This window comes from Eriocheir sinensis, chromosome 28, assembly GCF_024679095.1.
Source record: "Eriocheir sinensis breed Jianghai 21 chromosome 28, ASM2467909v1, whole genome shotgun sequence".
Taxonomy (NCBI): Eukaryota; Metazoa; Arthropoda; class Malacostraca; order Decapoda; family Varunidae; genus Eriocheir; species Eriocheir sinensis.
In genome coordinates this window covers 17,200,179-17,215,521 of record NC_066536.1, presented here as the reverse complement: position 1 = coordinate 17,215,521, position 15,343 = coordinate 17,200,179, and the positions used below count along the sequence as shown (strand labels likewise).

The 15,343-nt window shown below is 42.3% G+C and overlaps 1 protein-coding gene and 1 long non-coding RNA gene across 2 annotated transcripts in view; one reads left to right on the top strand and one right to left on the bottom strand.

The window, feature by feature from the left end:
• The first annotated feature begins 951 nt into the window (after window positions 1–951).
• On the top strand, window positions 952–3,717 carry LOC127004639 (uncharacterized). The gene is made up of 2 exons (XR_007757902.1): window positions 952–1,839; window positions 1,930–3,717. It is a non-coding gene; the product is annotated as an uncharacterized LOC127004639 (long non-coding RNA).
• A 413-nt stretch (window positions 3,718–4,130) lies between these two features.
• LOC127004637 (cGMP-dependent protein kinase 1-like) overlaps window positions 4,131–15,343 on the bottom strand; it is a 140,665-nt gene continuing 129,452 nt past the window's right edge. Inside the window, exons 7-14 of the mRNA XM_050872687.1 lie at window positions 13,247–13,385; window positions 12,818–12,933; window positions 12,197–12,413; window positions 11,773–12,004; window positions 11,251–11,414; window positions 8,231–8,416; window positions 7,571–7,637; window positions 4,131–7,393 (exon numbers count right to left, since the gene is read on the bottom strand). Coding sequence (XP_050728644.1) covers window positions 7,298–7,393; window positions 7,571–7,637; window positions 8,231–8,416; window positions 11,251–11,414; window positions 11,773–12,004; window positions 12,197–12,413; window positions 12,818–12,933; window positions 13,247–13,385 — 1,217 coding nt within the window. The 3' untranslated portion in view covers window positions 4,131–7,297. The remainder of the gene's footprint in view (window positions 7,394–7,570; window positions 7,638–8,230; window positions 8,417–11,250; window positions 11,415–11,772; window positions 12,005–12,196; window positions 12,414–12,817; window positions 12,934–13,246; window positions 13,386–15,343) is intronic.

Below are 15,343 nucleotides of genomic sequence, written 5' to 3'. Positions count from 1 at the left end.
TGCTGCATTTCGTACTCTTCTTTATTATCGTATTCATGCATGTCTTCTATGTACCTCTAATATATACTTGACATTTTCTTCGTCATGAAACCCATCAACATGTACAGTACAAAGCAATCTGTCTATGCGACCATCGAAGAAAACGATATATGATCAAACAAACTTAATAAATGAACTAAATTAAACTTCATAGCAAACTTACTGCAACGATCTATGTCATCAGGATCAATGCCGATACCGATACTCACTTTGTAGACGATACCGATACTCCGATATTTTGACGATACCGATTCCGATACTTTTTATTTATTTTGATTACATGCCTGCAAGAATATGAGAGCATAGAATTTTTTGTAATCTAAAATTAGAAGTAAAGGGATTATGAATAACTAGAATTGGATTGTCTTAAATGTTGATCGTAAAAAAAGAGAAAAAAATCATGTAGCTTTTAGTATATGTACCACCGAAGCAAGTACAAAGAAATCATGTAGCCTATACCTTGAATCACGTAATAAACAAGCCAGAAATTAAAGTATCGGAGTACCGGCCATATCTTCACAATGCCCCAAACTCCTACGAAAACCATGTCAAGTATATGAGCTTGGGCGTCGAAATGGTTAAGAATACCCTCTCTCTCTCTCTCTCTCTCTCTCTCTCTCTCTAAGACCCTTTTATCTACCCCGTGCTAAGCTGCTCCACGACGAAACCATCAGACTTAAATAATTACCTCCTCCAGTCTTGAGAGAGAGCTACGTTCACACCAAACAAGTCGAGTCTCATCTGGTCATCTTTTCTGATTCGTATCCTATTGATCGACTTACTGCCCACACACAGAAAGAATCAAGATAAAGCACATTTGTCACCTTTCTCTTATGTAGTATAGACCCGGACACTCACGGCATTACGTCCTGTGCTGGGGTTGGTGGTGCAGGAAGGATGAGTCTGGGTAAAGGCGTGTCGGTATTCTCGGACGCTTCAACCTCTCACATCATATTCTAGGGTCGACAAGGAGGCCAATCAGGTTCTAATGAGTGTTTCCTAAGGTTCACGATGCAGAAGAAGGGCCAAACTATCACCAGGGTCATAAAGCTACCCGTGGAAGTGCCCAGAACGTACTCTTAGGAAAGCCTTGTCAAATATGTGTACTTGGGCGGGAAATATTTAACAATACGACCGCTGAGATGGACTGAGGCTGTGGGGGCTGCTGCCGGTCTTGATAAATGACTGACAAGTTCACCGGTTTCATGAGAATTACAAGAAACGCTGATTGATATAACAGTTTTTAAAAGAAGTACAAATGATTTATTGGGATTGAGGAAAGGAAAGATGAAAGGATAGATATATTTATTAGTTATGGTTTTGTATTTGAATTGCCAGTGGAGGATACTGAATAGCAGCAACTCGAGATAGCTGAAAAAAAAAAAAAGGGTTGTGCTTCGAACTGAACGAACTCGGCTTCGCCCGACTCGCCTTGTTTCTCTCAGCGTGAACACTTTCTAGAAGAGTGAGTCCATACAACATGAAAGTCCTCTTAAATGGCGAGTCATTGCGTTGATATCGTGTGACTCACAGGACTCAGCCTCAGTCGACTGTTTTTTTTTTTTATCACTTCGGGTGGTTTGTCAGTAAGTCCAAAGCAAACAATCGTCTTGAATGGCGAGTCATACGGGTCGAGACTTGTCCGGTGTGACACTACACCTTTAACTTACGTGTTCCAGGTCTCAGATAATCATCCAGTCAATTGTTGCCAATATGACAGTAACTGTAATATTCCTAAGTAAAGAAGTGGCACGTAATTTTAGTACCTAATTTATTACACCAACCCTAGAATATGCATAGGTAAGTATAGAGCCGACATACTTTGAAAATAGCAGCATTGAAATACAACGGTAGCTAATGCCTTTTTGACTGTTCCCTTTCCCTTTTCAGACAGGGACAACCCGCCCCCTTTCCCAATCAGAAGAAATGGTATCAGATTCCGATTCGACACTCAAGACTGCATGCAATCCGTGGATCATGGCCGAGACATCTTTTGAGCAGCTCTGCAATGATGTTACAAACATCTCTTGCCTTTCACCATTTAACCCTCCACAGCCTCTCTGACCTCGTCAAGAAAGGGTGGGATTTCATGAATGGGTGCACCAGCAGCCAAGGATGAGAGACAAACATATGTCTCTCATCCTTGCCAGCAGTCGCTATGTATATGTAACCCAGCGGCTGGGAGCTGCCCACTCGGAGAGTTCGCCATGTAGGTTGTTGTACAGTTGCTCTAAGTACTGAGCCAACAAGTCCTCTGCCTTACTTCTTATGACTTACCTAAAAAATTCCTTAGAATCTATCTGATGCATGGTTAACTCCTAGGATCTAGCATGAAAGGCCACTGATGGGTATGATTTATTGAAGTAATTAGAATCAAATTACTTTATCAAAACAGTTTCTCCCACTAAAATGTAATATAAATACTGATATCTGAGAAATAAAGGAACACATACCTACATACTACGGTATCTGACCTGCAACAGTGTGTCTGTGGTGGCTATTCAGTCTGATGGGAGCGTCCATCAGCCCCTCCCAACACTGGCTCCCTCACAGCTCTGATCTGGCCGTGCAGCCACAGCCGGGAGTTGTGCTAAGGCCTCAGGCTGGTGCTGAGCAGCATGACACAGTATGAAGAATAATATACAGTACTAACAATACACAACTTTTAAATAAAAGTTTTGATCAATAATATATGACATCTTTGGATTGTCTAAAGAAATATTTAATTGTTGTATCCCTATAACTGCAATGAAGATGATATAAATATATATTTATATATATGTATATATGAATGAATATTTACATACGTCAGTATCTCAGTTATCAGGCCTAGGAGTAATGTTCATTCCTGTCTCTTTGCATATCTGACACTGCCTGAACGGAGGTATGACTTGCAGACTTATGGGCTAACAAATGAAAAACTCTTCAAACAAAAAATGAATGATAACAAAGATACTGATGTATATACAATGGAGGCACCAGCAGCAACAGTGAGGCACTATGTGGCAATATTAGTAAAACTACTATGATTGTTCAGAAGGTAAGTCATAATTTTATCTACCTTGTGAAAAATTCAGTGACATGTTCAACACAATACATATAATCTAGTGGTTACACTTTTCTCCACTCCAAACCTAAATATTAAGTAACTCATGCAATATCCAGCAGTGTTCTGCCAACGGGATGTTTGACCCCAGCCCACCCTGGTAACCACTACACATTATACATTTCAGGGTTATCAGCTTCTGCTTCAAGTTTCTCATTATTTACAATTATTACAACATGTGAGGGATTAAAATAAGAAGAGCAACATTACTATATAGCACCAAAGCTCATTACCAGCTCTGCTCTCTCCTTTCCTTCCTCTCTTTGGTTCCTCATCAATACACTAGACAGTTACTAGATAATGACACGTTGGTGACTCTTGTGGTTTCGGATTAATCAAAGGACCTACAATCAAATATAAAATAGTTATACAAAACATGGTTTTCTATACATCTATGTTGTGGTTGGTTGTATGTACAATCTATTTAAAAATAAAGTAGGTAAATGTTTAAGATGCTCAAGTAACAAACTTTTATCTTTAAATAAAAATTGCATATAGTAATTCTTCTTCTGGACCCACACATGACTACCCTTGAGGCTATAAAGAAATAAACATCGGTTCTTATAAAAAAACGCATACATCAAAGCAGCCTCTGGCGCTTCCTGTGCCTTACCATCTGAACAGGTCATAGAATTGTCCCAGCCTCCAGTGAACCTACTACAGTGTCTCAGTGTTTACTGGAAAATAAGCTATGTGCAACCAAACAGAAAGAATGGGTAGCTTTGTATGCTACTCAATTATTATCACCTATACAATAATTTATTGAGTTTTTTTTAATGTAAACATGATCAAAATCAAACAGACAATAAAAAAATATTTGTGGTTGTTCATTACATGTGTGGGTGGACGGCTGAACTGACATCAGTAGGTGATGAGTGTTTCATGTTATTTGGCAGAAGACATGTGTGAGCAGCCTGGCAGCCCTGCGGGGATACTAGAGCAACACAACAGTGCTCGTAATATCTCTGACAACACATGGTAATAGAAAAATAATCGACTCTGAAATAATACAAATACTGAATCGCAAGATAATGGAGAAAAATAACTATCTGAAAAATTTCATGTTGTAAGCCAAGTTGCTAAAAATGAACATGCATGTCTATTTGACTGCTTGTTGACTAAATGTTGAAATTCTAATAAATTTATTGTAAAACAGAGAACATTCATCTTGCTTCTCTTAGAAAACAGACAAATTTTAAATGATAAAAAATATTCACTTTGAGAATCTATTTCCATATTTTGTTGAAAACTATTTTCATTTGCCAGAAATGTTAACCTGCTGAGATGTAAGTTCCCTCCAGTATCATAATTAGATATATTAGAGTGAGCAAATGGAGTACTAACACACAGTCTGGCAATATACTCTCAGTATCTGTAAGGCAGCAAAAACTGTCACTTCCTTGTAATGCAACAATGGCCATTGTTTAAAGGAAAAGAAGGCTTATAGCAGCAAAAACTACTGGAAAATGACACTTGTAACATATTCAGGTAAAATTCAATACTTTACTATACAAGTTAAATATATATTTGCAATATATAACACACTCTTGCATTACTTCAGAAATGCCCAAAACTTATGTAGTTTAAAAATATAATTCTTGCATGTTAGGATGTCTCTTTGCTGTGTGGTGTTGGGGAAGCTCAGCTCAAAGGCAGCATGATTCAATGACTATCATTGCAGAAAAATAATGAAATGCAGACAAGGAGGGTTTGGGATGGAAGTTTCAGGAAACAACAATCAAACCAACACACATGATCCAACATACATGGTCTTAATGCTTATCTTGTGCAAAAGTGACTGTGGCTATCCAACACATGTAGGGATTGTTCCATGAAATTTTCTTTGACTTTGTGACAGCTGCTGCTCACTGCTTATACATACTGTAAACACTGACCCTGAGTCCAGGGCTACCTTGCATTGTACCTTCTAAAGCATCACATGTAAGCAACAATATGTACAGTAGCTTTCGTCCACTCACCTGAGTAGGCTTCACATACACTAGTCAAAAAATTAAGCTGTGAAAGAACTTCATACAGCTAGGGAACATAAACACATTATGCTGACATGACTAAATAAAAACTTACAATTATAAATTTGAACACAGATGACTGCCATAATACAAATATTAAAAAAAATCTGAGTTTTTTTTTTTTTTATCCAAACTATACACACTCAGCAGCTACAGGTTTTGGATGAGGTGTTTCTGTACATGCTAAATGACTCCTTCAAAGATCAAATCTTATGAACAAAACATTGTATGATTAATAATGTTTTCAAGACAAGTAATTACCTGAAGGTATTTTGTATAAAATAATTACAAAATAATAATATTTTTTAAACAAGGGTCAAAGTAATAGCAGCATGCTTAAAAATTTTGTTTGGGATATAAGTTTTGATGTAATATTTCACACCTGGTTGGTTAAGCAAGTGTGGCAACCCAGAGCCTTTACTGTGTGTAACCACTTACTTGGCGGCTCTTGCAGGAGGTGTGGCTGGAGGAGGTGTGGCAGGTGACTGTGTATTAATATTTTTGGATTGTCTTTGGACACAATAATTTCAAGTCTATCACCACCCCTCGCTGACAGTATGCAACAATTGCTTCAAAGGATGTATAATCTGGATGAAAAGGCTCTCAGTGAACATTGCACTCCTTGGTTGTGTGCACAAAACCTTGGGAAAGCAGGTATATAATCATTAAAACAAAACAAGTTGACAACAACAACTAAGTACCAGACTTTGATTATAAATCCAAAGTGCTGTGATCTAGGTACCTCTTGAAAATCATCATAAATTTGAACTATACTTATCTTTAAACATTTCATAATTGTACCATTACTTCTACATGTTCTGGTTGGTGCCAAAAAAGATGCAACTTATGTGATACCTCTCTCATATGTGTGGTGTTAAGGCGTTACTGTATGCTAACACAGAGCTAGTTACAAAGCAAGGACTGTTAAATAAATCTTATAAAAACTGAATATAAAATCAAGAACAAGAAGGTCATAGGTATACTGACCTTCCTTCATTTTTAAAAAGTAACATGTGTGATTATATACATCAGATTGAATCCCAGTAATAAGGACCAGTAATTCCATTAATTTTAGCATTTACAACAAAGCGTATATTCCATTTGAAACTTCACAATCAGACTTTTGTGAAATTTCATTATAAAATCTATTAATACAAAAATGAAATACAAAAGTCTTAAAAAGTGAATCTACATACACTTTTAAATTCAGAAATATTAGTGTCTATCAAACAGCCAATTCATTTTTCATCTTTCTAGTTTGGTGCCTATGTATTAAATCACAAAGGGTCCTCTGTTGCAATAAATTTACTTCAATAGATTTTCTTTTTTGTATCTGTTTTACCAAGTAGATAAAATAAACTCACACTGGTCTACACAACACTACATTCTTAGAAATCCAGTTCTCAGGCTATCAAATGCTGAGTTTTACCCATTGCTAATTCCTGAAATGTGGGACAGGACTCACAACCCATTGACAACACATTGAGCAGTTACGTATTTTGTCAACACTTGCTCTTCAGTTTGCCTACATCGGATGCTCTTCACTTCAGAGAGTTCAAAGTGGAAGTGTGAAAACATCTGCTGTCATAAGATATATTTTTACACAAAAAACATAAATTACACAGTATTTACTACCAGATGAAACATGGTAAACCTTCATCAAGTTATTCATTGGCATAGTTATGAAATTAACTCATCAAAAGATAAGGGCTGATTATAAAGTGAAATTAAGAAAACAAAGAATGCATAGTAGGAAGGAAAAGCAATAACTTACTGAATCTCATGTAGTAACCTGGGAGGCCTCCACATGAGGTCAATATGTGAAGAGGTCATCACCTTGCTCAAACACATCAGTCACAGTCTTTGTTTCGAGCAACATGACTGTCTGCCCTTCTCAGCAGCACTGTGGGAACGTTCTCCTGCAACTCAGGCCTGACACAAAGGCTGCTCTCAGTGTGCACAGAAATATTCCCACATAGTGTTTGTTCTACTGGTATTTTCTGTGGGCTTGGTCACTTATGCTTTAGAGTTTTCTTTAAGTTTAAGGGTTGTCACTATATAAGGATATATTATTCTCACTGTTTTTATGCAGTAAAGGTGACTTCCTACTTTCAGAGACACTTCAAAAGTCGAGATCCCATCCACTGATCTCATCGGTAGGAACGTCTACGTCTCTTGGGTAGGAGTCAAAGTTGCTTGTGTCGGTGGGACTTCGAATCTGAAAGTTGTGGGAAGTGTTATAAAGTAATAAAAAAGGTGTCACAAACTACCAATTCATAAATGAGTACTGTTAATTATAAAGCTCTAGTCTATTTGCCATGCAAAATGCTACAAATGATGAAAATTTATGGACAGTATTTTTCATCTTGGATATACTATCAAAAGTTCTTTATACCTTAGGGATTATTGGAGGTTGAAGGGACCTTGCTCTCAGGCCATCCCAGTCAAAGCCAAGGAACCATCTGAGGGCAGGAAAACACTTTTAATACATTCATATCCATAATGAACGTTAACAAAGTACATATAAAACAATGTTGAAATCAGTAAATTATTCAATGATTATAGGTACAAGTCATGAAATAGTCAAAGCATAGTTCATGTTATAAAATAATAAACTTCGAGCAATGAATAAAAGTTTTCATTTTGCAAAAAATGTGGTCTACCAATGATAACAAAAGCTGTGTGGTCAACTGGTGGAGAGTAATAGTTGTTAAAGTATTCAAATAATCTTTGTGATTGAGAAATAAACTTTAATGTGGAATCTGAAGAGGAAGACAGTTCAACAGATAGAAGGAGATGAATAGGTTGTGGGATTCACAGTGTGATTACATAAAAAAATCTGTATTGCCTTCTTAGTGGGAGATCTCTGGAGAAACTGCATGTGAATTCAACTATATAATAAAGCCAACAAAGTTGAAATCTAGACATTACAAAGCGAACAGTATTTGGCCTTTGATTATTGAACTAAAATACTGTTGTTCTCCTCTAAGATAGAATATATATTATGAAAGTTTCAGTATCAGCAAGAGCTTGTGAAGCAGCTCATTATACTTACTTGTGTTTTTTAATGTCTTGGATGCCATTACGCTGGTAGCCGAGCCTTTCTGCAGGGCTCTCACGGCACAGCCTTTTTATGAGGGAGGTGGCAGTGCGGGTCACGTGTTGAGGGAAGTCTACCATGTCAATTCCCTTCAGAATGATGTTGTAGGTCTTCATGGGGTCAGAAGCAGTGAAAGGTGGCCTGTGGAATGGGTAGAGGGATTACAATCTATAGTCACACTTTTTGAGTTCAATGGATACACTGGAGGGGGACTGCTGTTGTTTGTCACTTATATGCATTGAAAACATAACTGGTTCCACCACTGCACCGTGTGGGATGCACTAATACTACACTCAGGGTCTAAGCAGAGTTCTTTGGCTATAATGAAGGCCCCTCACTTTACCTACACCTGTTTTTAGTATACATAGAAGTGAGTATGGCCACTATAACTATTACACACTAACATCAACAACCATTGTCTATTCTATATATCACACAGATACACACACAGATCCCACACCAGTTACATCCCACACCAGCCATACCACACACCAGTTACATCCCACACCAGCCATACCACACACCAGTTACATCCCACACCAGCCATACCACACACACCAGTCAATTCCCACACCAGTCATACCACACACCAGCCACATCCCACACCAGCCATACCACACACCAGCCACATCCCACACCAGCCATACCACACACCAGTTACATCCCACACCAGCCATACCACACACCAGTTACATCCCACACCAGCCATACCACACACCAGTTACATCCCACACCAGCCATACCACACACCAGTTACATCCCACACCAGCCATACCACACACCAGCCACATCCCACACCAGCCATACCACACACCAGTTACATCCCACACCAGCCATACCACACACCAGTTACATCCTACACCAGCCATACCCCACACCAGTTACATCCCACACCAGCCATACCCCACACCAGTTACATCCCACACCAGCCATACCACACACCAGTTACATCCCACACCAGCCATACCACACACCAGTTACATCCCACACCAGCCATACCACACCAGCCATACCACACACCAGTTACATCCCACACCAGCCATACCACACACCAGTTACATCCCACACCAGCCATACCACACACCAGTTACATCCCACACCAGCCATACCACACACACCAGTTACATCCCACACCAGCCATACCACACACACCAGTTACATCCCACACCAGCCATACCACACACCAGTTACATCCCACACCAGCCATACCACACACACCAGTTACATCCCACACCAGCCATACCACACACCAGTTACATCCCACACCAGCCATACCCCACACCAGTTACATCCCACACCTGCCATACCCCACACCAGTTACATCCCACACCAGCCATACCACACACCAGTTACATCCCACACCTGCCATACCACACACACCAGTCAATTCCCACACCAGTCATACTACACACCAGCCACATCCCACACCAGCCATACCACACACCAGTTACATCCCACACCAGCCATACCACACACACCAGTTACATCCCACACCAGCCATACCACACACACCAGTTACATCCCACACCAGCCATACCACACACCAGTTACATCCCACACCAGCCATACCACACACCAGTTACATCCCACACCAGCCATACCACACACCAGTTACATCCCACACCAGTCATACCACACACCAGTTACATCCCACACCAGCCATACCACACACCAGTTACATCCCACACCAGCCATACCACACACCAGTTACATCCCACACCAGCCATACCCCACACCAGTTACATCCCACACCAGCCATACCACACACCAGTTACATCCCACACCAGCCATACCACACACCAGTTACATCCCACACCAGCCATACCACACACCAGTTACATCCCACACCAGCCATACCACACACCAGTTACATCCCACACCAAACATACCCCACACCAGTTACATCCCACACCAGGCATACCCCACACCAGCCATACCACACACCAGTTACGTCCCACACCAGCCATACCACACACACCAGTCAATTCCCACACCAGTCATACTACACACCAGCCACATCCCACACCAGTTACATCCCACACCAGCCATACCACACACCAGCCACATCCCACACCAGCCATACCACACACCAGTTACATCCCACACACCAGTTACATCCCACACCAGCCATACCACACACCAGTTACATCCCACACCAGCCATACCACACACCAGTTACATCCCACACCAGCCATACCCCACACCAGTTACATCCCACACCAGCCATACCACACACCAGTTACATCCCACACCAGCCATACCACACACCAGTTACATCCCACACCAGCCATACCCCACACCAGTTACATCCCACACCAGCCATACCACACCAGTTACATCCCACCAGCCAGACCACACACCAGTTACATCCCACACCAGCCATACCACACACCAGTTACATCCCACACCAGCCATACCCCAAACCAGTTACATCCCACACCAGCCATACCACACACCAGTCACATCCCACACCAGTCATACCCCACACCAGCCATACCACACACCAGTTACATCCCACACCAGCCATACCACACACCAGTTACATCCCACACCAGTCATACCACACACCAGCCACATCCAATACCAGTCACATCCCACACCAGTCATACCCCACACCAGCCATACCATACACCAGTCACATCCCACACCAGTCATACCCCACACCAGCCACATCCCACACCAGTCACATCCCACACCAGTCATCCCATGCCAGTCACATCCCATGCCAGCCATATCCTACACCAGCCATACCTCACACCAGCCGCACCCCACACCAGCCATACCCCATACCAGCCACATCCCACACCAGTCTCACAGCACACATCAGTAACACATCACTCTGCCATTCAACACACCCCGTCATGCAGTCAGACGGGCTTATAGGTTTAGGCTTATCTGTGCGTGTATGCGGTGTGTGTGTTTTCTATACCACAGGCTAAATGCGTCAGTACAACAGTAAGTTTTCCAACACTCACGTGCCCGTCAGCAGCTCATACATGAGGATGCCAATGGACCAGTAGTCCACGGCCTTGTCGTGGCCCTTGTTGAGGATGATCTCCGGGGCCACGTACTCCGGCGTGCCGCAGAACGTCCACGTCTTGCTGCTGGGGCCGAGTTTCTTGCTGAACCCAAAGTCAACCTGCGAAAGGCGCATGTCTGAGCCACACACATTCATGATGATTTCTGAAGTCATACTGTTGACACATACTTAACAATAACAATGTATCATCCCCAAGATACCGTATATATAAGGAATACAGATCACAAAACCTTAATATTTCTCTTGGGGAAATGTATTTTTCATAGGCAGGAAAACACGCAGTAAACACCTACATCATGCCGTAGGGCTGTTCTGACCCTTACTTAAACAGTACCCTAACAGCATCTTAAATGATAACTCACAACCCCTATACAGTAACGCAGCCTCCCTATGCCCAGGCAACATGCAAACACAGCCTTTCCTCTGCACCGCAACGCACTGTTCTTGCACTACTCACCAGCTTCGCGTAACCTGTCGAGTCCAACAAGAGGTTTTCCGGCTTGAGGTCCCTGTAGATGATGTTCTTGGCGTGGAGGAACTCGAGCGCCTCCACCACGCAGGCCGTGTAGAAGCGCGCCGTGAGGTCCTCGAACCAGCCGCGGTCCCTGAGCAGCGTCCACACCTCGCCGCCCAGGCACGCCTCCATCATCATGTACACGTACTTGTGGTCGCGGAAAGTCTTGTAGAGTCTGTAGGCGCGTTGAAGGTACGAAAATAAGCTTGTCTACAAAAATGATAGACATGAGAGCAGAGAGAGAAAGTGAAGCACCCATCCTTCCTTGTCATGAAATAAAGAAAGAAAACAAAAGAGAGTAGAACCTTTGGTCATTCTTCTTCTAAGAGTAAGATATGAGACTCCTGAAGCACCGACGTGAGGTTACCTGGCGATGAAGGGGTTGTGGATGGACATCATGATCCGCTTCTCCGAGTAGATGTGCTCCTGCTGCTGCGTCTCCACGATGTGTTGCTTCTTGAGGCACTTGAGGGCGAAGGTTAGGGTCTTATCGTGGGCGTACTGCACCAGCTCCACGCGCCCGAACCCGCCGACGCCCAGGGTGGCAAGAACATCTAGATCGTCGAGGCGGATGTAGGCGTATTCTGGGAGGGGAAGAGTAAAAAGAGGAGACGGTGTGAGAAAGCTTCGGCGGGCGCGCGGTCCTCACGTGCTTCCAGGGAGGTTACGTGCTTATTTGCGATTAGTTTAGTGACGATATCCAGTGGCTGTGGTTTAAATCTTGAGTTCGTGTGTGTAAATGACCATGCAATAAAATGGTCGGTTTTGTTAGACCCTTCCGCCTCTCACACCAACTATTTCCATAGGCCAAAAATATCAATCGGGTTCTCATGAGTGTTTTTTTAGGTTCATGGTACAGAAGAAGGGTCAAACTACCACCAGGGCCATAAAACTACCCCTGAAAATCCCAGACACTCCTACGAAAGCCTTGCCAATATGTGAGCTTGGCCGCAGAAATGTTTAAGAATATGACCCGATGGCTCCTCACCTGCCACGGCGTCCACGTTGTGCGGCCCCGTGGACGGCCTCGACACGACGCGGCCTTCGTCGCCGTAGATTTTCTCCCGCAGCTCCGATAGGTCGCCGATCAGCTGGATGAAAGACCTGCGCCGGCCAACACACGGGGAATGTCAGCAATACTATCGTGGATGTTATTACTTGATTTGGTTTAGTCACAACACAAGCTCTGCACATTTGAAATACATACGGCACTACAAACATGTTTTACAGACTGATTGCTTGCACGCACACATACACACACACACCTCTCCACCCGTAACTGACCTCTTTTTTTGTTTTTTTTGTTTAAACAGCGTATAGCAAGCCTTTCTGTTGCAGTCTTTGTTTTTTGCCCTTGAGCTGCTTCCCTTGCTGTAAACACACACACACACACACACACACACACATACACACGTACTCTCTGTCCAGGGTGAGGCACTCCACGCCGGGGGCCATGGCGATGACGTTGGCGGTGCGGCATTCCTCCCTCAGCAGTGCTTGTTCGCCGAAGTAGTTCCCCTTCTGCAGCACCCGAATCTCCTCCTCCTCAGTCTTGCCTATGGGGGCGGGAGGTTGGGAGGGGGAGAGAGGGGGTGATTAATGTGTGAGTAAAAGTATATCTAAGGAATAATGGCAGGCAACAGGGTGACACTTATCTTCTTTTACGGTGAAGGAGCTAAGAGGAAAAGGAGGTGCTTAAGAACGTGTCAGCCCCATGTATTTCTATGGTTGGTATTCCGAGACGCTTCTGCCTCTCACATCACCTATTTCCAAAGACCGACAAGAAGGTCAATCGGGTTCTAATGAGTGTTTTTATAGGTTCATGGTACAGAAGAAGGTTCAAACTACCAGAAGGGTCATAAAGCTACCCCTGGAAAGGCTCAATACTCCTCCGAAAGCCTTGTGAAATTATGTGAGCTTGGGCGCCGACGCGTTTAAGAAGATGGGGCTGTGTCACTCAGAAGACCAACAAACATATCATGATCTTTTGGCGTTTGTTTAATTGTCTCTGTAAAAGGCATTCACACATCCGTTTTTCATTTGTTTTCATTGTATATGTGAATGGTTGTGGCTATGAGGTTTATGTTTGATCCATGCAGACGTACTTTTGTTTTTCTTTTTGGTGGTGAATAATATGTAGAGAAATGCGATGAAGGAAGGTGTAAAAATGTCTCCTAGATATAATGAAAAGAAAAAAAAGAAAAGAACAGGAGGAAGTTAGCGTAAATAAGAAGGATAAAAACAACGAATGTGAAAAGAAATTGCCGATGAAGAGAGAGAGAGAGAGAGAGAGAGAGAGAGAGAGAGAGAGAGAGAGAGAGAGAGAGAACGGGTGTAAGAATATACTTTTCACATAAAGTAGTCGGCATGAGGTAGACGGAGGGTGGGTGAGGGGAGGGAGGGAGAGAGGGAAGTTGGAGAGAAAGAGGAGGAGGAGGAAAAGTGAGGGAGGGAAGGAAAGGAAGCTGATGATGGAGGCAATAGATAACGAAAATGGAGTATAACTTTCAAACAAAAATAAATGCGAGAGTCTGTGTGGTGGTGGTGGTGATGATGGTGGTGGTGGTGGTGGTGAGGTGATAATGGTGGTGGTGGTCATAATTCAGCACACACACACACACACACACACACACACACACACACACACACACACACACACACACACACACACACACACACACACACAAAACAACAAAAAAACATCTACTTGGACTACAATCATGGCGCCGCAACTGTTCTGGTCATATGGCGCCAAATAAAATGACCGTATAAAATCTTGAAATTATATAAAAAAGTTAAAAATCGTAAAACTATGAAAAGTTTAAGTGCATAAGAACATCTACTGGAGATAAAAAGAAATAAAAACAGTTAAAAAAAATCATAAATCTGAAGGGGAAAAAAAAGAAAAAAAAAAAAATAAATAAAAATCTACGGTATCCTAAAAACTCTACGGTACTCGATTGTCAGATTTCACTTAAACAACAACAACAACTACAACAACAACAACAACAACAACAACAACGATTCCTCTCCTCCTCCTCCTCTTAACCTACACTTCCTTCTTCTCCTCTTCCTCTTCCATATTCTCTCCACCTGTAAACGTTTCCTTCATGTTTCTACCTTTCTAATTCTTCCTTCTCCTCCTCCTCTTTCTATTCTCAGTCCTCTTCTTCCTCCTCCTTCTTCTATTCACACTCCTCCTCCTCCTCTTCCACCTATTTACCAACTACTCTTTCTCTGCATCTTCCTTTCCTATCTTGATCCTTTCTATTATGTCTTCTCCAACTCTTCTTCATCCTTCTCTTTCTCTCGTTTATCGTCGTCGTTCTCCTCTCTTCCTATTCGAAATACTCTATTTCTATCCTTCTTGTTACTTCTCCTTCTCCTCTTGTCTCTCATCTACTTCCTCGTCTTCTTTCTCTCTTTCTTCCATGCACTCCTTCTATTAAATCATATTCTTTCTCTTCCTTTTCGCGTTTCTCTACTTCTATCCTTCCTATTACTTATCCTTTCC